Source organism: Macaca thibetana, chromosome 2 (genome assembly GCF_024542745.1).
Source record: "Macaca thibetana thibetana isolate TM-01 chromosome 2, ASM2454274v1, whole genome shotgun sequence".
Classification (NCBI taxonomy): Eukaryota; Metazoa; Chordata; class Mammalia; order Primates; family Cercopithecidae; genus Macaca; species Macaca thibetana.
In genome coordinates this window covers 89,386,283-89,410,313 of record NC_065579.1, presented here as the reverse complement: position 1 = coordinate 89,410,313, position 24,031 = coordinate 89,386,283, and the positions used below count along the sequence as shown (strand labels likewise).

Sequence of the window (24,031 nt, the reverse complement as noted above, 5' to 3'; positions counted from 1 at the left end):
TAAGTGGGTTGCCCAGGGTCCCACAGTAAGTAGAATGCTGCGATTTGCATTCAGGCAGTCAGATTCCAGGGTATACACTTACAACCACTATGCTAGCCTGCCTCTCCAAAGGCAATCCTGAATATGAAATAAAGTGCTATATGTCCTATGATGGCATCATCCAGGGAAGAGTCAGGGTATGGAGCGGGGAGGCTTAGACCTTTAAAATAATTTTTTTTTTTCCAGAGACAGGGTCTCACTGTTGCCCAGGCTGGAGTGCAGTGGTGTGATCACAGCTCACTGCAGGCGCAAACTCCTGGGCTCAAGAGATCCTTCCACCTCAGCCTCCCAATGAGCTGGGACTGCAGGCATGTACCATCACACTCAGCTAAATTTTTTTTTTTTTGTAGATGCAAGGTCTTGCTATCTTGCCCAGACTAATCTTGAACTCCTGTCCCTAGTGTGATCCTCCTGCCTCAGCGCTGGGATTATAGGTCTGAGCTACCACACCTGACCTGGGCTCAGACCTTTAACCACGTTGGGAGATGGGAGTGGGAGGAGGGGATGTTTGAGTTAAATCTTGACATGAAGGGTTCCTGAGCAGTTCAATGTATGTGTGTCATTTGGGAGAAACTCCCTCATTTCTGGGAGCTCTGTTGATCTCTGTACTTCTACTTACTTCTTGGAGGCCTGATATGCTTTGGCTCTGTGTCCCCACCCAAATCTCATGTTGAATTGCAATTCCCAGTGTTGGGGGAAGCACCTGGTGGAAGGTGACTGGATCATGGGAGAGGATTTCCGCCTTGCTATTCTCATGATAGTGAGTGAGTTCTCATGAGATCTGATGGTTTCAAAGTGGGTGGCACTTCCCCCTTCGCTTTCTCTCTCTCCTACCACCATGTGAAGGCATGCTTGCTTTCTCTTCACCTTCTGCCATGATTGTGTTTCCTGAGGTCTCCCAGCCATGCTTCCTGTACAGCTTGTGGAACTGTGAGTCAATTAAACCTCTTTTCTTCATAAATTACCCAGTCTCAGGTAGTTCTTTATAGCAGTGTGAGAACAGACTAATTCAAGGTTACTGTTATATCTTATTACTAAATGAAAATTGTAAAGGCTCTAGAGCCTTGAACCCCAAAGAGCAAAAAAGGGAACAGTGATGGGAGAAGGGAGAAGCCCCCACCTCATAGCCACGTTCTTCCACGCACAGCTTGCCCAGAGACATCTGAGTCTTCACACGGCGCACGGCACACTCCTTGTCAGAGAGCCCATCTGAGTGTGAGGATATGTCAATGGGAATCTCTGGCGTCTGGGACAGCAGGTCATCTAGCTTCTCTGCCAAGCGGTCTTCAAGTTTATCAGCTAATTCATCAGGACTGTTTGAGTGGTCACTGGTATTTCCCTCCTCTCCATCAGACACAGAGAAATTCTCAGAGCTAAAGGTTGAATATGACTGGCAGCTGCTGATGCAGCGATGGGGCCTAGAACCAAGAAGAACCAGGAGAACTTAGTCGGAGGAACAACTACTTTCCTTTCCTTATCTGTCACTCATAGTAGTGGTAGGGATAATCTAGTTTTCTTCCTGCCATCGAGGAGGCCTAAGAAATCAAGATAGGTAGAAACTATTTAACTTTTAACATTAAAGCAATGGACTGAATTTTATCCCCCACGAAATTCCGTGTTGAGGCCCTAATACCAGTGCGACTGTATTTGGAGACAGGGCTTTCAGGAGGTAAATAAACTTAAATGGAGTCATAAGTGTGGGGTCCTAATCAAATAGGATTGGTGGCCTTATAAGAAGAGGAAGAGATTCTCTTCATTCCTCCCTCCCACCCTCTTTCAACATGCATGTGCAGGGCAAAGACCATGTGAGGAAACAGAGAAGGTGGCTGTCTGCAAGCCAGGAAGAGAGCCCTCACCAGAAACTGAATCTGCTGACACCTTGATCTTGGACTTCCCCAGCTCCAGAACTTGAGAAATAAGTTCCTGTTGTTTAAGCCATCCAATCTGTAGTATTTTGTTATGGCAGCCCAAGGTAACTAACACAAGAAGGAAATTTTAATTTCCCCTTTCATTTGGTTTATATATTTATGTGACTAAATACTACACTCCAAGCTGATGGCTATGACTTGTCTTTGAAAAAAATCAGCTTGTCTAATCGTATTATGTACATGTATGCATGGTATGGAAATGTCCAAATTGAAATTATGCCTCTTATTTAGAGTCATAGATTCTCACAGGTGAAAGAGACTTTGGAGAGTCTCTGGACTAACTCATTTCCCAGATGAGAAAACTGGAGCCAGAGAAGGGAAGTGACTTGTTTAAGGCCACACCATGAGAAAAGGCAGAGCTGAGGTTTGGGCTGGGTCTACACACACTTTGGTCAGTGTCCTTCTCTAACCCCCATCCCTCACCTCCCCGTCAATCTACCCCAGCTTCATTTCCCAGAGCCCAGTATCCACTGGGCATGGTGACCCTGGAGGCCCAAGTGCCTTCACTACCTCTGTTGACCAACCTCCAACAGAAATGAGCTTGGAAGGAACATTCACTCTGCAGCTGTGGGTACTGCCCAGCCAGTTAGTAGCTCATTCCAGTTAACATCTGGGTTTGGCTCTCATGAGCCAGAGCTTCTGGGGAGAAAATTTGCAAAAGTTCCTCACTTCCTTCCCATTGTTTATAAGCAGCTTAGTAAATAAGAATGATATTAGCTTACACTGGCTTAAAAAACATAAGAAAACAAATAATAAAGACTGCCTTTTTCTTTTGCCATTGTCTGATCTTTCTGTATTTCTTAGTACAAAGAGTTTTTTTTTTTTTTTTTTTTTTTTTTTTTTTTTTTGGAGACAGAGTCTCACTCTGTTGCCCAGGCTGGAGTGCAGTGGTGTGATCTCGGCTCCCTGCAACCTCTGCCTCCCAGGTTCAAGCAATTCTCCTGCCTCAGCCTTCTGAGTAGCTGGGACTACAGGCGTGCACCACCATGCCTGGCTAATTTTTGTATTTTTAGTAGAGACGGGGTTTCACCTTGTTGGCCAGGCTGGTCTTGAACTCCTGATTCAGCCTCTCAAAGTGCTGAGATTAGAGGTGTGAGCCACAGCACCTGGCACAGTACAAAGAGATTTTATGCCATATGACCTAGGCCTGGCTGATGCCCAGGCCAGGTGATGGGGTGAGTTGGTGGGGGGTCGGGGGGCAGATCAGGGATATATAAGAAGAGGCCATAAAGAGTCCAGGAATAGCAGGGAATGAGAACAGATTTCAATTTTGTGCATAATGTGGGGATCCAGAATATAATTTATCAAAGGGCCAGGAGTCCTTTCATTTGTAGGGAATTCCTGTTTTGGGGCAGGTACACAAACCTTCCTGGGGAGACCTTCTCGGCTCACTGCAACCTCTGCCTCTTAGAGCATTACTCTTCAAGAACACAGTGTCTATTAGCAGAAAAAGACCTCTTGGTAGGAAAACTATCTTCTCCTCCACATTAGGGGCAGCTTTTATTTTAGAAGTAAGGGGAGATGGCCCGTATTGACTCCTAGCAGGAGTATTATTATCGCAATCTAAGCAAGAAGCTATTTCTAAGGCTGAGTTGAAAGTGGACTCAACTTATCTAATCATATTTAACTTGAGGTATAAAATCTAAGGCATGGGGAATGCTATGGACTGAACTGTCTTCCTCCCAAATTCATCAGTTGAAGCTCTAACCTCCAATATAATTGTATCTAGATAGACCCTCTAGATAGGGTCTTTAGGAGGTAATTAATGTTAAATGAGGTCATAAGAGTGGGCCCCTAATCCAATAAGACTGTGACCTTTTAAAGGAAGGAAGATCTCTCTCTGCCATGTGAGGAAACAGCAAGAAGGTAGCTGTCTGCAAGCCAGTACGAGAGCCCTCATCAGGAACCGAGTCACCTAGAACCTTGATCTTGAACTTCCCCAGCTCCAGAATTGTGAGAAATCAATTTCTGTTTAAGCATCCAGTTTGTGTAACAGAAGCCTGAGCAGACTAACACAGGGAGACACACTAGAAACCAACACAATTACCCATAAAATAGCATGGCCATCTGTCACAAACTGCCCACTGTATTCTCAGTTGTAATCTTGAATCTGTATTCATGCTCCTCATCATGAAGTTGCTGTAAAATGAATGCTGATGAACTAGGATCTGCTGTGCACGGACAACTGCCAAAACATGGCAACAGGAAAACATGAACACAGTGAGTTCAAAGTTGCCTATAAGGTGGCTGCCAGGGAATCACCTGTGGTTGAAGAGCAGGAGTGGTAAACTTAGGATTTTTTCCCCATTCCACTAAAAGCAATCATGTGCATTTGCTGGTTTTACCTTTGTCTTCGTGGAAATTCAACTTCACTATCTACTTCCCCTTCTTCCTCTTCTGAGGAGTCATCTCCACTCTGAGGAGAACAAGGAGAAAAAAGTTTTATTTATTTTAGTGTCACTCTCTCTCTCACACCATCCCCACTATCTGTAAAAAATGTAATTATCATCAAAAGGCATTCATTTAATAGTAGCTTGCTGAATGTCATCTTTAAACATACATGTCCTCATTATTCATTTAGCAACTTTTCCAGAGTACCTGTGATGGTGGCCTGCATTAGATGCTGGAAGACGTGTAGAACTGAGTGGAATTTATCTCTGTCCTCAGGGAGGTGATGGCTCCATTAAAGTGTCCAGAGGTGAGTGATGGAGAGGGAAGTTGGAGAGGAGGTCTTGGATTTGGGGGCAGTCTCTTGTAATCATTGTCACTAGTGGTTCCAGGCTCTGTCATAGAAGTGATCTTTGAAATCCTCAAAGCCCAACAATTACTTTTTCCCTTTTTATATACCAATCCCTTTTTCACTAATATTATGTGGTTGGATAGAGATTTTTGAGGGTTAGACTATATCCTGTTTGTACTGTATGCCTCACTCCATTAATACAATTCTGCATACAAAATTGGTGTTATCCCTATAAATATATGTAATTATTGTTTGTCAATTAAAAGAAAGTACTTAATGCATTTTTATTGAGTCAGCATGTTGGCAGCAGTAAGAGAGCTCTGGCTGGGACACCTGAGGCCCCATGATTGCTGGGGCTCCGTGGTTGATCTGGAAGGCGGGCTAAGTGTCCTGACTGAGGTGATCTTCCTTTACAGAGAACTCATCTCAAACCAAGGGCATAGGAGCAGCCACACTTAAGATCAACTGTCCTTAAGCACAGCATCATGATACGCTGGATTACCCAATCACTTGTAATGTGGGTAACTGGGTCCAAGGAACTGTACCAAATATTGAGAATAATTTACCTTTTTAAAAGTCAGTTCTAAAATATCATGACTCTTACTTGTATTCTGATATGCTTTTTTTTTTTTTTTTAAATAGGAAAGACAGAGATGAAGTTATCCTGACTGCTGAGATGAGCAGTTTACCCTAGGAGGACCTATGGGACTATATTTTGGTAAAGAAAAGTTGAGCTGCTCTGTGGGAGTGAGGTTCCAATGAAGCCAAATGTACAAGGTATGTGTTCTACGGCGTAAAGACCCGTAGATGATATCACAACGGCATGAGAAAGGTTCAAAGATACATGTTATCTGGGGGAGCCTAGGGGATAGGGTGACTGCTAAAGGGTGCGGGGTTTGTTTCTGGGGTGATAAAAGTGTTGTAAAATTGGTCATGGTGATAGTTACACAACTCTGTGGATAAAAAGCATTGAACTATACACTTTTAAACAGGGGGACTGTATGGTATGCAAATTATATCTTAATAAAGAAGTTACCAAAAAATACAAGTTACTGGCCATCGGAGTTGGAGGAGCAGAGAATGGATTGGCCCAAATCAACTGCACCAGCTGAAACACAATTATTTATTTATTTATTTATTTATTTATTTATTTATTTATTGAGACAGAGTCTTGCTCTGTTGCCCAGGCTGGAGTTCAGTAGTGTGATCTTGGCTCACTGCAACCTCTGCCTCCCAGGTTCAAGTGATTCTCCTGCCTCAGCCTCCGAGTACCTGGGATTACAGGAGTGGACCACCATGCCCGGCTAATTTTTGTATTTTTAGTAGAGACAGGGTTTCACCATATTGGCCAGGCTGGTCTCAAACTCCGGACCTCAGGTGATTTGCCCGCCTTGGCCTCCCAAAGTGCTGGGACTACAGGCGTGAGCCACCATGGCCAGCCCCTGAAACACAATTTAATCTCTGGGACTGCTTAGTCAGTACAGGAGCAGCAGTGTAGGTGGAGGGGGAAATGCAATTCTCAGATGACAGCCCTCAGCTTCAGCTTCTTTTCTACTCAATGCCTAGTTGACCAGACATACTCATTACATTTTATACCCTTTCATTCCTTCAGCTAAATTCCTGATGAACAATGATGATGAGATGAAACCATACTTAGAATTGGGTGGGTGTCTAGCATGTTGTAAACATTTTTCATACATAATCTTCTTTTTGACTCATAGCAAGAAGAGCTAATACTTTTGGAAAAGTGCTATGTTCCAGACCCTGTTTTAAATGCTTTATATGTATTCATGCATGTAGTCTTTATATCAACCGATGAGGCAGAGTCCAATGTTAGGCCCATTTTATAGACAAGGAAACTGAGGTCCATAGAGGTACTAAGTGGAAGAGTGTGGCTTTTTTTTTTTTTTTTTTTTTTTTTTTTGAGATGGGGTCTCACACTGTCGCCCAGACTGGAGTGCAGTGGCGGGATCTCAGCTCACTGCAGCAGCCACCTCCCGGGTTCAAGCAATTCTCTGCCTCAGCCTCCTGAGTAGCTGGGATTACAGGTGCCTGCCACCACGCCTGGCTAATTTTTGTATTTTTGGTAGAGATGGGGTTTCACCATGTTGGCCAGGCTGGTCTTGAACTCCTGACCTCATGATCCACCTGCCTCGGCCTCCCAAAGTGCTGGGATTACAAGCATGAGCCACCACGCCCGGCCAAGAGACTGGCTTTAAAGGAAGATCTGTCTGACTCCTAGGCTCGCGCTCTTAACTGCTATGGTAGTCTGCTTCCCAGCTGACAAATCCTAGGCAGCCAGTGGATAAGGAGGAGAGAAACAGGTTTCAATGACTAAGAACTATCTGCGTCACGATGCCTGTCAATTAAGGCAATGTTTTCCAAAGTAAATTGTGAAGAAAGCTAGTGCCACGGGGGATTAATAGATGTTAATTTTAAAAGGCAGTATGTTCAAATAGGTGAGGAAATGCTCGGTTAAACAAGTTTACTGCATGATTTCTCAAAGTAGAGGACTGTTAATGTGCACTAGGAATATGTATGAGGGGATGAGAGAATACTGTGCTTCTTAAACTTACTCTATAACAGGCTCCTTACTTCCCGTAACATCCCTCAGGACTAGAGCTGTAGCATAGTGGTTTCCAAACTATTTTGATTACATATCCCCACTACATAGTTTTTTTTTTTTTTTTTTTTTTTGAGACAGGGTCTCGCTCTGCCGCCCAGACTGGAGTGCAGTGGCACGATCTTGGCTCAGTGCAACCTCCGCCTCCCAGGTTCAAGCCATTCTCATGCCTCAGTCTCCCGAGTAGTTTGGATTACAGGTGTGTGCTACCACCTGGCTAATTTTTATATTTTTTTAGTAGAGACCATGTTGGCCAGGATGGTCTCGAACTCTTGACCTCAAGTGATCCTCCTGCTTTGGCCTCCCAAAGTGCTGGGATTATAGGCGTGAGCCACCGTGCTCAGCCCATATCCCCAATATATAATTATGTATTTATAAATTATTATACATACACTTGACTCAGTCCTCTGGTTCAGTAGTTCCTAAAGTGTATTCTGTAGTTTATCACTTAAGTAGTGTGGAAAGAATGAATTTAAAGTAAAATAAATTTCGATTTATGTTTCTGTTATCTTGTCCTTTTACAAAATGTATGCTTTTTACGTAGCTCTCTAATGTATCTAACATAACAGGCTCTGGCATTCTTTGAAGGCAGTGACGCAGGCCCCTCTTGTCATCACACTTTACCTTCTGCAGAGGCCTTGTTTTTCGAGGTAGCGCTGGAGGGGTGACGAGATGAGAGGTGCCGAGGGATGACTCAGACCTACAGCCGCTGAATTCATTTTCTTCCATTTTCTCAGAACTCTGGGCGTTTTCCAAGAGAGGATTGTGTGCTGGTGACTTGGAAAGGTCAGGGCTCCTCCCCACTGGCTCAGCAGAGGGTATGTCTAAGGACCCATACTGTTCTGGCCTGCACTGAAGGCAGGGGTCATAAGGGTCAGCCTGGCAACAGCCCCAGGGACCAGCTTGGCCCTTGTCAGGCTCAGAACTTCTCCAGCAATCTGCAGCCATGGCTGTGGAGATGAGGTCAGGGCTCGAGCCGGGCAGCTGTCTCTGAGCATGGTTGCTGAGTGGGCTCCGCAGGGCTGCTGCTGGGCCAAAATACCTCAGGTTGTTGGCGCAGGTTGCAATGTCCTGTCCGTGCATATTGAGTCTGGGATGGTGACTCTGGGACATGGCAGGAGGGGGCTGCTGGTATTGCTGCTGCAGAGAATTATGGTGATGGAGAGAAGGGTATTGGGATTGAGCTTGGTGTAGGTAAGCAGGATGGGGTGAATTTTCCTGGGCTGGCTGGTTTTTCAAGATCGCCGCAAAGTCACTATGGCTGCCTCTGCTATTCCCTCGACGGTGGCGTGGTTTGCTTCGATACCGGCTCTTGCTGCTAGAGGTGGACATTTTGGGACTTATGGACAAAGGGGATGCAGTGGGAGCCACTTCTGTGCTGGGGATCCCTTCCGACCTCAACAAGTCTGGCCTGGGAGAAAAGAACAGATTTAGTCTGAAACACATGAAAACACATTCAAGTTTGGGGAAATTTATCCTAAGACTTAAAATACATAGAGCCTTTGAATCAGCAGTCACCGGGATTTATCCAATAGAGATAATGTATGAGGAGTCTGCAAAATGTTCATGGAAAATGCATATTATGAAAAAGCTATGCATGGATCTCAAAAGTTTTTGCATCAAAATAAACTTGTACCACCTTATTGGTGACGTCTGTAAACATGATCTAGTTTGAGGCACTCAGAACAATCGCTTTGAAAACAGCCCCTATCAGAGCAACATGAATTCTGCTACAATTAAAGAACAGCAAATTTGTGGGGAAGCTTAAGTGGAAGAATGATGAACACATCGACGCCTTATGAAAAGTTTATGGGGACAAAGTCCCAAAGAAATCAGCAGTTTACAAATGGATAACTTCTTTAAGAAGGGCTGGGCTGGGCGCAGTGGCTCATGCCTGTAATCCCAGCACTTTGGGAGGCCAAGGAGGGTGGATCACGAGGTCAAGAGATCGAGACCAGCCTGGCCAACATGGTGAAACCCCGTCTCTACTAAAAATCAAAAATTAGCTGGGCGTGGTGGCGCGTGCCTGTAGTCCCAGCTACTCGGGAGGCTGAGGCAGGAGAATCGCTTGAACTCGGGAGGCGGAGGTTGCAGTGAGCCGAGATGGTGCCACTGCACTCCAGCCTGGGCAACAGAGCGAGACTCTGTCTCAAAAAAAAAAAAAAAAAAGGGATGAGATGATGTTGAAGACGAAGCCCACAGGAACAGACCAACCACATCAATTTGTGAGAAAAAAAATTCATCTTACTCATGCCCTAATTGAAGAGAACTGATGATTAACAGCAGAAAAAATAGCCAACACAATAGACACCTCATTTGGCTCAGTGTACACAATTCTGATAGAAAAATTAAAGTTGAACAAACTTTCCACTCAATGGGAACCAAAACTGTTGCATTCAAATCAGCTGCGTACAAGAGCAGAACTTTCAATAGAAATTTTAAACACTTGAGATCAAGATCTTCAAACATCTCTTTAAATAAGTGAAATTGTAACAGGAGATGAAACACAGCTCTACCAGTATGATCCTGAAGACAAAGCACAATTAAAGCAATGGCTACCAAAAGGTGGAACTGGTCCAGTCAAAGCAGACTGGTCAGGAGTAAAGGTCGGCTGGGCGTGGTGGCTCATGCATATAATCCCAGCACTTTGGGAGGTCGAGGCTGGTGGATCACCTGAGGTCAGGAGTTCGAGACTAGCCTGGCCAACATGGTGAAACCCCATTTCTACTAAAATTACAAAAATTAGCCAGGTGTGGTGGTGGGTGCCTGTAATCCCAGCTACTCGGGAGGCTGAGGTAGGAGAATCGCTTGAACCCAGGAGGTGGAGGTTGCAGAAAGCTAAAATCACGCCACTGCACTCCAGCCTGAGTGACAAGAGTAAGACTTCGTCTCAAAAAAAAAAAAAAGAGTAAAAGTCGTCCAGGTCAGGCTCACACCTGTAATCCCAGCACTTTGGAGGCCAAGATAGGAGGATTGCTTGAGGCCAGGAGTTTGAGACCAGTCTAGGCAACATAGCAAGACCCTGTCTCTACAAAAAAAAAAAAAAGCAAAGGTCATGGCAACAGTTTTTTGGGATGCTCAAAGCATTTTGCTTGTTGACTTTCTGGAGGGCCGTAAGAATGACAATATGTGCTTATTATATGAGTGTTTTAGAAAGTTAGCCAAAACATTAGCAGAAAAAAGTCCAGGAAACCTTCACCAGAGAGTCCTTCTCCACCATGACAATGCTCCTGCTCATTCATCTCATCACACAAGGGCAATTTTTCAAGTTTCTATAAGAGATCATTAAGCATCCACCTTACACTCCCAATGTGGCTCCTTCTCATTTCTTTTTGTTTCCTAATCTGAAAATACCTTTAAAGGGCATCCATTTTTCTTCAGTTAATAATCTAAAACAGACTGTAGTGACATGGGTACATTCCCAGGACTCTCGGTTCTTTAGGGATGAGTTAAATGACTGATATCATCACTTACAAAATTATCTTAACCTTGATGGAGCTTATGTTGAGAAGTAAAGTTTATATTTTTAATTGTTACCCTTTATAATTACATTTTCCATGAAGTTTTTGAAGTCCTCTCATATGTGCATCAAAATATATGTTTGATGATGTTATGTTACAGTATTATTTGAAATAGCAAAAAGCTGGGAACAACCTACATGTCCACTTATAGAGGATTTCTGTTATTCCTTCTGTATTATATCCTATACCTCACCCTAGCAAGGAGTCTTGTTTAAAGTGAGTACTCAGTGAAGCTTGAAGGAAGGAAAAGGAAGGGAGGGGTCAGAGAAGGAGGAAATACAGAGCTCAGCAGGAGGCTGAGTAGCAGCGGGAAGAGAAGGGCTAGTGCGGAGTGACACTGGCATTTCACTTTGATCCTAAAGGGAGGGGGTTCTTTCACAGTCCTGTTTTCACGTGTCCACTGGGCCAGTCGTGAAGATTATGTGCAAAAGAAAATCAGGGTCCTGAAGGTGAACCTTGCCCACACTGACTCCAAGGTCTGTAGGGAAACAGTAACTGGTTTCTGAACTGATGAACTGATCAGGGCAGAGTCCCTAGGATTACCAGGAAGAACCACTGCTTTCTTCCTACCAGCGAGTAGCCTTACCCTTCTTTGGACCAGAAAGACACAAGTCAGCATGAAATTTTACAGATAACAGGCCCAGGCTTTTTTGTTTTTAACAACAGAATCCTCTCAAATGAATTATTATGAGAAATGCAGTATATAAAACAGGTATAGTGCAACTGATTGAAGTGGAGAGCAGCAGCCCCTCTCTGCAGGGCTCCCGGGCTCCCCCTCCTTGTCCTTTCTACACCTGCAGTGGCCTCTGAGAAACCTCTGTACAAGCCTTTGAGTGTTCCAGGCTTCGCTTGGAAACCATAGGTACAATCCTGTCTTCACCATATGTGACGAAGAGCGCACAGCCCAGCCAAAAAGGCTCATACTCTCATAGCTCATTAGTGGTAGAATCCAGACAAAAAGTCTCGCCTAATTTTCAATCTGGTTTATTGAAGGTCAGAGTTCAAACTTGAAGGCACATACAAATCACCTGGGGAGCTTGTTAAAAATGAAGACTTTGATTTAGTAGGTCTGGGGTGGGGCCTCAGAGCCTGCAAGTATAACAAGCTCTCAGATGATGCTAAAGTGAGGCCACACATTGAATAGCCAGAGCTCATAAGTAGGCAGCAGGCAGCAGGAGATGGGTTTTTCTTCTTATACAAGAAAAGTACAGTTGAGGACTTGTCTTAGCATAGAAGTTCCAGGTATTAAGGGTTTAAGATAAGGTGGGTAGGGTATTGTCTGCTATTGGCAGCTTCCTGTCCCAGATTCAAAATTCTATGGTCAGCTGGCCAACTTGTACTGCAGAAAGCACTTGGTTCCTACTATTACAATACCCATTTTATGGAGAAGTGCACTGAGGATCAGAGGTTATGTTGGCTTGTATCCATCACAAAGCTAGCAAATGGCAGAACTCATAACTTGAACCCAAGTCTTTTGACCCTGAGGCATAGTTCTTCCTCATTTCAAGCCTCTCCTTATTATGGGGTATTCAGACTATCTTTTTGGACTGTACTCAGGTATGACAGGCTGGAAATGTCCATGATTGAACTTGACACTCTTCTTTTTAGTCTCTAACTAAACATAAACTGAAATCTGGGCTTAAGGATGGTTGAATGGTTTCTCCTCTCTAATTTCCTTCAAGGTCTCCAGACTTCTCACTAGGTAATCATTGCACTGTCCAAATCATGTGAAACTGAACTCCTTCAAGGGACAATCAGCTGACAGTACAGCTCTTTGCAGGTTGCCTTCTCGTGTTCAGCTAGCTCATTGACTAAGAATCTACTTGTGGTATCAAACTCCTTCAAACATTTCTCATAGCCAAAATAAAAGCAAACACGAGCTCATATTTTAAAAAGTTAAATAGTTCTATTTTCTCCCCCAGTGCTCTTTCTTTTCACTGTAGGCAGAAGGCAGGGAGCAGCCATCAGGCAGACTCTGTCCCTATTAGTACAACAAAAGAAAAGGGGTGTTGGGATTTATCCCACCCACAAGGATTGTGTCAGGTGGAATCTGAAAAAAGTTTCTCAGAACTTGACCATTAGATGCTTGGGGCAGTGGGTAAAAGCAAAATTGGGATTAGTCCGTGTAGTTACTCATTAGAAGTTAGGTACCTATTAATCCAGCTATGGCAGAATGACTGCCATTCTGATAGCATCATAATACATTCTTGGTTTGTGTTCTCTTATTACCTCTATTCTTACTGCATTTAGCTCACATCTCACTATTAGGTCTACACCCTAGGTTTAGGGACATTCCTTCCCTTTACATTAACTTAGCTAGGAGAGAGCCAACCCTCTGTTACTTGAGAGGAATGAGTCTCTACAGAGTTTGGTAAAGGAAAAATGAGAGGAAGAGAATTCCAAGATTAAACTAATATAAGGCAAATATGTAGTAAAAAGATGAAAGGGCAATCTTTTTTTAAACCATCCCAAAATACATTTTTTGAGCATCTATGATTTGATAGATGATTTCACATGTTATACATATTATCTTATTTAAACTTCACAAAACTCCCATGCTAGGGTACAATGAGGGGAAACATATGGTTAGATATAGGTAATTATCAAAGCCCCTGCTTTTGTTTCCATGATGAGTGATACGGTTTGAGTCTACATTCCCCACCCAAATCTCATGTCGGATTGTAATCCCTGCTGTTGGAGGTGGGGCCTGGTTGGGGGTGACTGGATCATGGGGGCGCGTTCTCATGAATGGTTTAGCATCATCCCCTGGGTGCTGTTCTCATGATAGTGAGTGAGTGAGTTCTCACGAGATTTGGTTATTTAAAGGAATGTAGCGCCTCCCGCTTTGCTCTCTCTTCTTCCTATTCCAGCCATGTGAAGTGCTGGCTCCCCCTTCATCTTTCACCATGATTGTAAGTTTCCTGAGGCCTCCCCAGAAGCTAAGCAGAAGGCTTCATGCTTCCTGTGTAGCCTGTAGAACCATGAGTCAATTAAACCCTTTATCTTTAAAAATTACCCAGTGTCAGGTTTTTTTTTTTTTTGACACTGAGTCACACTCTGTCACCAGACTGGAGTGCAGTGGTGTGATCTTGGCTCACTGCAACCTCCAACTCTCTAGTTCAAGCGATTCTCCTGTCTCAGCCTCCCAAGTAGCTGGGATTACAGGCGACTGCCACCATGCCTGGTTAAATTTTTTTTGCATTTTTATAGAGACAGGGTTTCACCATGTTGGCCAGGATGGTCTCTATCTCCTGACCTTGTGATCCACTCGCCTCAGCCTCCCAAAATGCCAGGATTACAGGTGTGAGCCACCGCGCCCAGCCAGGTATTTCTATCTTTTTTTTTTTTTTTTTTTTTTTTTTGAGACGGAGTCTCATTCTGTCGCCCAGGTGGGAGTGCAGTGACTGATCTCGGCTTACTGCAAGCTCCGCCTCCCAGGTTCATGCTATTCTCCTGCCTCAGCCTCCCGAGTAGCTGGGACTACAGGCGCATGCCGCCACGCCCAGCTCATTTTTTGTAATTTTTTTAGTAGAGATGGGGTTTCACCATGTTGGCCAGGATGGTCTCGATCTCCTGACCTCGTGATCTGCCTGCCTCGGTCTCCCAAAGTGCTGGGATTACAGGTGTGAGCCACTGGGCCCTGCCCCAGCCAGGTATGTCTTTATGGCAATGCAAGAAGGAACTAATACAGTGAGTTTGCAGGTACTTTCCACATTATTAACAAGAACAAACTAAATGTGTGAATACAAGTAGGCATGCATGGACTACTGTGTCATAAATCAAGAATTATGACTAACCCAATTCTGTGTCCTAGAGATCAAAAAAATAAAAAGAAATCTCATGTGCTGTAATTGTACCATTTTAGCCATGAGGACACTGGGGTTGACAGAGGTAAAGTCATATACCTTATAAGGCAGGTCCAGGATTTGCATCCAGGTCTGTCTGGCCTCCAGTTTATTTACCTTTCCATGCTAAGACAATAAATATTTATGCCACAGATGTAAAAGCTGGATTTCTAAAGTCTGTGATACTCCCTCACCTTCCTACTCTGTTTTACCTAGAGAAGAGTATCTCTACACTCATCTGATGAGCTACAGAAGAGGCCACATCCATCATCATGTGAGAATGGATTTGTAGGGGGCTTTTTCCCCATTTATCTGAATACTGTGTTTGTACAGGTGTCTCACCGTTTGGTCTGCATCCCAGATTTGTGAGGCACTCCTTTCCTTTTCATGAGTTTCTCCATGGCGTTGGAGTGGATGATTGGACGAACAGGGTGTCGTTTGTAGGTGCCAGGATACTTCTTTTCCACTGCTTGCTCACGCCTGAAAAATACACGCAAAAGCCACACCTCAGTCATTGCAGACAGAAAGGATATGCAGAATATTTTCACAGGCTAATTCTACCCACAGATTCTGGCCATATTTAGCAGATACAGGCTATTTGAATAACAAAGCTGCCATTCAGGTTTAAAAACAAACAAAGCTGGCACGGTGGCTCACGCCTGCAATCCCAGAACTTTGAGAGGCTGAGGCGGGTGAATGACCTGAGGTTGGGAGTTTGAGACCAGCCTGGCCAACATGGTGAAACCCCGTGTCTACTAAAAATACAAAAATTAACCGGGTGTGGTGGTGGGTACCTGTAATCCCAGCTACTTGGGAGGCTGAGGCAGGAGAATCACTTGAACCTGGGAGGTGGAGGTTGCAGTGAGATCATGCCACTGCACTGCAGTCTGGGTGACAGAGCAAGACTCCGTCTCAAAAAAAAAAAAAAAAAAAAAAAAAAATTCTAGATTCAAATTAACCTGACTACATTCTGCTCTTCAGCTCATGGACTGACACTAATACTCACTTTCATTTCCCCAACTTAATACAATGGCAGAAGTCCTGCTTATTTTCAGTAGCTGCTTTTTTGGTCAGGATTCCCAGGGTTTTCTTGCCACCATCAGGAGGACCTTACACCACTTTCAGCAGCCAACACATTTCCCCAGGCGGCAATCGGCTCCCCGCTCTCCACCCTGTGCTCTTTTTGAAATGCGGACCCCTTCCCAATGCAGCAAATGACTGCCAAGTGCATGTTCCCCTATAACTTGCTCTGTGGCAACTCTGCTTATTTGTATACCTCGCTGGGGGCAGGGACCTGTGCATAGCACATCCTGGAAGGAATGTTGGGTGAATGAATGAAATATCTGCCAGTTCTGAGTAGCAGCAATGTGGAAGGGTAGTATGTTTCTGCTGATTGACAGACTCAAATCAGTAAGAACAGACACTGGTCTGGATACATACTTAATGAGCTCCTTCTCCCGCATTTCTAGCTGCAGCATGATGGCACTCAATTCCATGTATAAATTATTCGCCCGCTCAAGCTTCCGCTCATAGTGTTCACGAATATCCAACGCATGCCTATCAAAGAAAACACAGGGTCAGCCAGGCCAACCAACTTCGGGAGAAAAAAGTCCGCTTGATGAAATACGAAACAGGATGATTGATCACAAAAGCATTTGCCCAAGAGCCCTCGTAGTTTAAGGTTCCCTTGTCCAGCGCAGTAACTCAGACAAAATGGAATGGGAGGTGGGAAATCTAAGCTCTCCACTTGGTTTATTCTAAAGGGCCCATCAGTCGTATAGAATAGCCAAGAGGGCCACAGATAAAACTCTGTCTATAATTTGTCCTATCTTAATAAGAATACAGTAGAAGAGACTCATATGTTAATGGAAACATGCAGTTAAAGCCAACGCCATGATCACTCATTTACACTTAGCCATGGCCCAGATCCTGTGTGATACAGTGGTTGGTATGGTCTGAATGTTTGTGTCCCCCCAGATTTATATGTGAAACCTAACACCCAAGATGATAATGTTAAGAGGTAGGGTCAGCCAGGTGCAGTGGCTCACGCCTATAATCCCAACACTTTGGGAGGCTGAGGCGGGTGGGTCATGAGGTCAGGAGTTCAAGACCAACCTGGGCAATATGTTGAAACCCCATTTCTACTAAAAATACAAAAAGTAGCCCGGCGTGGTGGCGCACACCTGTAGTCCCAGCTACTTGGGAGGCTGAGGCAGAAGAATCGCTTAAAACAAAGAGGTGGAGGTTGCAGTGAGCTGAAATGGTGCCCTGTACTCCAGCCTGAGTGACAGAGCAAGACTCCATCTCAAAAAAAAAAAAAAAACAAAACAAAACAAAAAAACACAGAGGTGGGGTCTTTAGGAGGTGATTAGGTCATGAGAGCTCTGCCCTTGTCAATGAGATGAGTCCCCTTATGAAAAAGACTTGAGGGAGCCCTTTTGCCCTTCTGCAGTGTGAGGACACAGAGAAGGTGCCATCTATGAGAAATGGGCCCTCACCAGACACTGAACCTGCTGGCACCTTGATCATGGACTTTCCTGGCTCCAGAACTTTGTCCAACACATTTCTATTGTTTATAAATTATCCAGTCTAAAGTTTGTTATAGCAGCTGGAACTGACTCAGATGCGATTGTATTAGTCTGTTCTCACAGAGCTATGAAGAAATACCCGAGACTGGGTAATTTAATAAAGGAAAGAGGTTTCACTGACTCACAGTTCTGCATGGCTGGGGAGGCCTCAGGAAACTTACAATCATGGCAGAAGGCAAAGGAGAAGCAGGCACCTTCTTCACAGGGCAGCAGGATGGAGTGAGTGCAAGCAGGGGAAATGCCAGACGTTTATAAAACCATCAGATCTTCTGAGAACTCATGCATTATCACAAAAACAGCGGGGGCAGGGGGGAACCGCCCCCAAGATCCAGTTACTCCATCTGGTTCTGTCCTTGACACATGGGGATAATGGGGGTTACAATTTGAGGTGAGATTTGGGTAGAGACACAGCCAAACCGTATCAGTGATTATCCATGAACATGTCTTATCTGTCTCTCTCTCTTTTTGAGAGAATCTCACTCTGTCACCCAGGCTGGGGTGCAGTGGCACAATCTTGGCTCACTGCAGCCTCCATCTCCTGGGTTTAAGTGATTCTCATGCTTCTGTCTCCTGCATAGCTGGGATCACAGGTGTTGTGCGCCACTACACCCAGCTAATTTTTCGTATTTTTAGTAGAGATAGGGTTTTGCCGTGTTGGGCAGGCTGATCTCGAACTCCTGGGCTCAAGTGATCCGCCTGCCTTGGCCTCCGAAAGTGCTGGGATTACAGGTGTGAGCCACTGCGCTTGGCCTTATATCTCTTAATAGATTATAAGCATCTTGAAGCCAGGGACTAAATCTTACACATTTCTGGAATTCCATGGCACCTAGGACACTGGCTGAATGACTAAATAGCATTGTTTCAAGAATCTTTGTTGCAGAGACATAATAAAAGAGGATAATGGAGTTGGGAGGAAGGGATAGGAAAGAGATATAAAGGAGGGCTAACTTTTGGGGCAACTTTTAAAGAGCATAACAATAAAACGCAGAGGTGAAAGGTGTGTGGAAAGTGCAATGGTGGTTATGAAGAGCGTTCCTGCTACCATCGGAAGACCTGGGGATGAGGGCAGGTGGGGAAGGAGGGATGAGCTGACCTGAGCTCTTCTCTGCGCCTTCGAATCAGCTCTTCATCTAACCGGTGTATACAAGTTCCTTCACTTTTGATCTTCTCAAAATGTTTCTTCACTTCCTCTCTCCATTCAGCCTGGGCAAGGACAAATTAGATTTTGATAAATTCCAAGAGTTTCAATCCCTGATATATCCAAAAAGTCACGTACAAGATTTTTCATTCCTGCATGCTTATACTGAAGAGCCTTTTTTAGAATAGATGTTTAAAAAATATGATTTGATTGATAGCAAAATATCTGCTGCTACTATATCTCCATGCCCCAGCCCATTTCTATATTTCTACTCCAATATATGATGCTGTGTTTTTCCAAGTTTTCCTCCAGCACTGACTGAGGTACATCACAGCTGGCATGCTGGCCATCACTTCTGGAATAGAAGAGTTCACTTTAAGGCAAGATGGTGGCTCAGAGAGCCTGGCCAGAAAAGAACAGCTCTGATAACCACATGGAAACGTATATGTGCGTGTGAGATTACGAACATGTTTTTGGCCCCAGAATTCCTCCTAGGTTTTATTTGGGAAAGTATCTTGAGAAAATATCTAGAGTAGAAGACCCTATAGGCATGAACAGCAGGAAATGGGACTAGAAATATAAGAAACTATATGGGAATTTGGAGTTGAGGGAAAGAACAGAAAGGAGAGAAGGAGGAGGAGGAAAGAGAGAGTATGGCCAAGCAATTTAGTAGTTTGACAAAATTTTTAGAACAGGGATGGATGTCTAATACATGGTTTATGTTGTTCAAAATGTAACTTCTTTAAATTTTCTAAACCTTCAGTGAGGTATCTGACATTCACTTAGGCTTTGAATGACTGCTTTTTTTTTTAAGTGTTTATTTATTATTATTACTATTATTATTATTATTGAGACAGAGTCTCGCTCTGTTGCCTAGGCTGGAGAGCAGTGGCATGATCTCGGCTCACTGCAGCCTCCGTCTTCTGGGTTCAAGTGATCTTCCTGCCTCAGCCTCCTGAGTAGCTGGGATTACAGGTGCCTGCCACCATGCCCGGCTAATTTTTGTAGTTTTAGTAGAGGCGGGATTTCAGCATGTTGGCCGTGCTGGTCTCGAACTCCTGACCTCAAATGATCCACCCTGTTTGGCCTCCCAAAGTGCTGGGATTACAGGCGTGAGCCACCGCACCCGGCCCTGTTTTGTTTTTTAAAGAAAGGCGCTGAATTGAATGTTTGGTCAATATGGGACAAAGATAAAGGCACAACCACAGGGCAGCAGGGGTGGGGACCAAGAATTTTAGGAAGGCAAAGGCAGAATGGCCATGAAATTATCACTCTCCCAGAAATTTACAGAAGTATTAGAAAGGACACGCAGCTTTCCACAGGGCATGAAATTTCAAGCTAATTTTACCTAAATGTTAGGGGGTAGAAAAACCACTACTGGAATGTGGCCTATAGGCAGTAGACACAGAGAGAAACAACAAAAATAAGTTTCTTCATATTATGTATAAACTATCTTCCATCTCCAGAAGCTAATGAGATATAATTTCCAGTGAAGGCTAGATTTGTAACTAAATGTATCTAGTGGTATAATCTTCTCCTAAAATTATTCTACTACCTTTAGATTCATGTTAAAAAGTATCTCTCTAGATTGTAAGGTAGCTCCATTTTGAATTTGGTGAGGAATCTCCCTATTGTTTTCCATATTAGCTGCACCATTTTGCATTCTCACCAACAGTGTACAAGGGTTCCAGTTTCTCTACATCCTTGCCTATATTTTTTCAATTTAAAAAATTTAAAACAAATAATAGCAATCTCTAATTGCTATTGTGGGTGTGGTGGCTCATTCCTGGAATCCCAGCACTTTGGGAGGCCGAGGCGGGCAGATCATGAGGTCGGGAGTTCAAGACCACCCTGGCCAACATGCTGAAACCCTGTCTCTACTAAAAATACAAAAATTAGCTGGGTGTGGTGGCACGCACCTGTAATCCCAGCTACTTGGGAGGCTGAGGCAGGAGAATCACTTGAACCCGGGAGGCAGAGGTTGCAGTGAGCCAAGATCACGCCATTGCACTCCAGCCTGGGCAACAAGAGCGAAACTCCATCTCAGATAATAAATAAAATAAAATAAAATAAAATAAAATAAGACAGTAGCTCTCATTAAGTTATTATTATTACCACAATAATAAAAAGAGTATCTTTCTGGATCAAGTAAGAAGTTATTCTTAAGTAATTGTGGATTTATAGAAGGTTTTCCTCAAATTAGCTGTTTCTCATCTATTTTTATAGAGGAAATTATATTTTAATCATGCAAAAAATGATCATTCTGTAATATGCTAGATTTTCCCGTATATATATTGAACACTGGAGAGAAGTTTCCGTTGGTTGGTTGACTTTCAGGCAGCAAATCTATCCAACAATGTCATTAGAAAGCCAAGATCCAGAATACACTACTGCAGTCTATGGCCATACCACCTTGAACGTGCCCAATCTCATCAGAATACACTACTCTATTGTTTGCTAATGGCCTTTGACAGCAGCCCCTGGTAATGCTATTCTGTCAATCATCAGATCAAAGTCATGGAGCAGGAGGAGTATTTGAGCTTTAGGAGGCGAAAGAATGACAAGTGAAAGTAGTTAGACCAAAAAAGAATAAGAGTGTCACATTTGTGTCTTGAAGTATCCTCTTTTGTGCAAAACTGTCACTGTATCCTACTAAAATACTTCGAGAAGGGATGAGAAAAGGAGTACCTCCCTCTGGTGGTGAGGAATTTTATCTCACAGATGAGATTTGTTTTAATTCTAGAGGAAATAAGTCTCCTGACATCTAGCTTATAATTACGGGAAGCTCAAGGAGAACTTTCTGAAGATTGAAATCTGTAAGAAAGTAGGTTTCCAGAAAGAAATTCCCTCCTGTGAAGAGGAAAAAGGATGTATGGGAAAACCAGGTATTGATGAAGAATGTGTTTCCCCCGAAGGTATCCTATTCTTGGCACATGTTAATTTTGAGTTCCATTTTATATACTTAGAATCTTATGGAAAAGAAGTTCCAATTTGAGCTTAATCTGCAATTCAGGCATGTCTGGGCACATATGAAGAAAGGGAGGATTGGCAAGCCTAAAGCCAATTTGCACAGCTGTCGAGGAGCCTCTGAGAGAGAAGACTAAGGGTGGGAGGAGTCCTGCCTGAGCTTGACCTATAACAAAGCCACCTGCCTAGGAGTGGAGGGGCATTTCCCATCATTTCACTACAATGCCTGAGAAACACTGAAATGTAACCAGCATTCCTCTCCTACTGTCCACAGTACTAATAAGAGCCTAATCAGTTAATAGGGTTGCTCTAAAAAATAAAAAAAATAAAAATAAAAAGTAAAGAAAGAGCTTAGTTAAGATAGAAGAGACATTACATTGTGGGTGGAAGATTTGAAAAGAAACGTGTTCTGATGGACAGCAGTCAGGCTCCGTACTATTCAAGGTTTTAGGCATCCACTGGGGGTCGCAGAATGTACCACGGATAAGTGGGGAATACTGTATAGGTGTCAAAATGAAGTTGAATTAATAGATGAATGGATAAACAAAATGTGGTATATATACCATGGAATATTGTTTAGCCATAAAAAGTAAGGAAGTTGTGACACATGCTACAAAATACGTGAACCTTGAAAACACGCCAAGTGAAACAAGCCAGGCACAAACGAACAAATATTGTATGATTCTACTTAAATGAAATAACCTGGGATAGGCAAATTCATAGAGACAGAAAGTAGAATAGAGATTACCAGGGGTGGTGGGGAGGAGGGAATGTGGAGTTACTGCTGAATGAGGTGATGAAAATTTTTGGAAACAGATAGTGGTGACAATTTCACACCATTGTGAATGTAATTAATGCCACTGAGTCGTGCATTAAAAAAATGGTTAAAATCAGTCGGGTGCAGCGGCTCATGTCTATAATCCCAGCACTTTGGGAGGCTGAGGCGGGTGGATCGCCTGAAGTCAGGAGTTCGAGACCAGCCTGGCCAACATGGTAAAACCCCGTCTCTACTAAAAATACAAAAAATTAGCCGGCATGGTGGCAGGTGCCTGTAGTCCCAGCTACTCGGGAGGCTGAGGCAGGAGAATAGCTTGAACCCGGGAGCTGGAGGTTGCAGTGGGCTGAGATCACACCATTGCACTCCAGCCTGGGTGACAAGAGTGAAACTCTGTCTCAAAAAAAAAAAAAAAATTTTTTTTTAATAGTTGGTTAAAATGGCAAATTGTATACTATCTTTATTTTTACCACACTTTTAAAAAAGTAAATAAAAAACAACAACAAAAAAGAAATTAAGCCAGTTCCAGCCTAGCTTAAGGAGTACAGAAGCAAGATGTTGGGGGCTTAGTAAAGGGAAATCAGATGGAATCAGAAAAGCCATAGTGGGGTCCAGTCCAACCCTTACTGGGCACACGACTCCTTCCCTGATGTGAGTGTCCAGCCTCTGCATATGCATCTGCTCCCTTACAAGAAGATTACTTTCAAGGCAGCAGAGTCTAACCTCAGAGTTGGGGTGTCTCTGCAACTCCCAGTCCCTGAATTTCTGGGTGGTCACAGTGGCACTCAAGAGAACACTAGAATGGTTCAAAGGCAGGGGGCTGAGAGAGCTTCACAGTCAGGCACACGATCCACCTAGCAGCTGGGATCTGGAATGGGGTGAAAATGTTTTCTAAAGACTCATATCAAATGTAATTGAATACCAGGGACAGTAATTGCCTATTTGGAGAAATGGGTGATTGTCTAACAATGAAGCTATAGCTTTGGCAGAATCTAATACTGTATTGAAATTGGTTGCTTTGTTCATCTGCTCTATATAGGCTACATCTTTACACATGTGCTGTTGACAAAAAACGAATGACACATTTTCTCTCAGGAAGGAGTCAGCTGGGCTCTTGGCAGCACCTCTTGACCGACAGTTTTGGTAGCAAGTGGAGACCAGGGGCTAACAACTATTGATTGATAATTGACATTGAGAGGATCTTAGCAGGCAGGAGGAGGCAAGGCCTCAGGTACAAGAGGACTATAGAAAGAGCATGTGCCTGCCAAAAAGCCAGTTCTCCTCTACCGGGGCAGGATAAAGTCAAACACAATAGGAGTTCCCTGGCTGCCATCTTATTTATCTCAGGAGTTCATCAGCAAAAGAATCCAGAATGTAACAACCCAAAGGAGGCTTAATTTTTGTAGCTTAGTACAAAGCTACAAAAATTAAGGTGAATAATAACACCTTCATTTTTGTTTTATGCTATCATATGCAACTCAAGAATAATGACATAATGATATCTTTTTTTTTTTTTTGAGATGGAGTCTTGCTCTATTGCCCAGGCTGGAGTGCAGTGGCTCGATCTCAGCTCACTGCAACCTCTGCCTCCTGGGTTCAAGCAATTCTCGTGCCTCAGCCTCCCAAGTAGCTGGGATTACAGGTGCCCACCACCACCCCTGGCTAATTTTTTGTATTTTTAGTAGACACAGGGTTTTGCCATGTTGGCCAGGCGGATCTCGAACTCCTGACCTCAAGTGGTCCACCCACCTCGGCCTCCCAAAGTGCTGGGATTACAGGCATGAGCCACTGTACCCAGCCAAGAATAATGACATCTTACGATCCAACTGTTCTTGACGTTCTACAATGCATTTGCAGTTTTATCTTT

The 24,031-nt window shown here is 43.7% G+C and overlaps 1 protein-coding gene across 8 annotated transcripts in view; it reads right to left on the bottom strand.

The window, feature by feature from the left end:
* Nucleotides 1-24,031, bottom strand: part of MAP3K13 (mitogen-activated protein kinase kinase kinase 13) — a 195,118-nt gene that overhangs the window by 7,434 nt on the left and 163,653 nt on the right. For all 8 annotated transcript variants that reach the window (XM_050780234.1, XM_050780240.1, XM_050780237.1 and 5 more), the window contains 6 exons: nt 18,378-18,487; nt 16,137-16,253; nt 15,039-15,176; nt 7,955-8,741; nt 4,313-4,383; nt 1,160-1,457 (listed from right to left, as the gene is read on the bottom strand). In XM_050780234.1, coding sequence (XP_050636191.1) covers nt 1,160-1,457; nt 4,313-4,383; nt 7,955-8,741; nt 15,039-15,176; nt 16,137-16,253; nt 18,378-18,487 — 1,521 coding nt within the window. The remainder of the gene's footprint in view (nt 1-1,159; nt 1,458-4,312; nt 4,384-7,954; nt 8,742-15,038; nt 15,177-16,136; nt 16,254-18,377; nt 18,488-24,031) is intronic.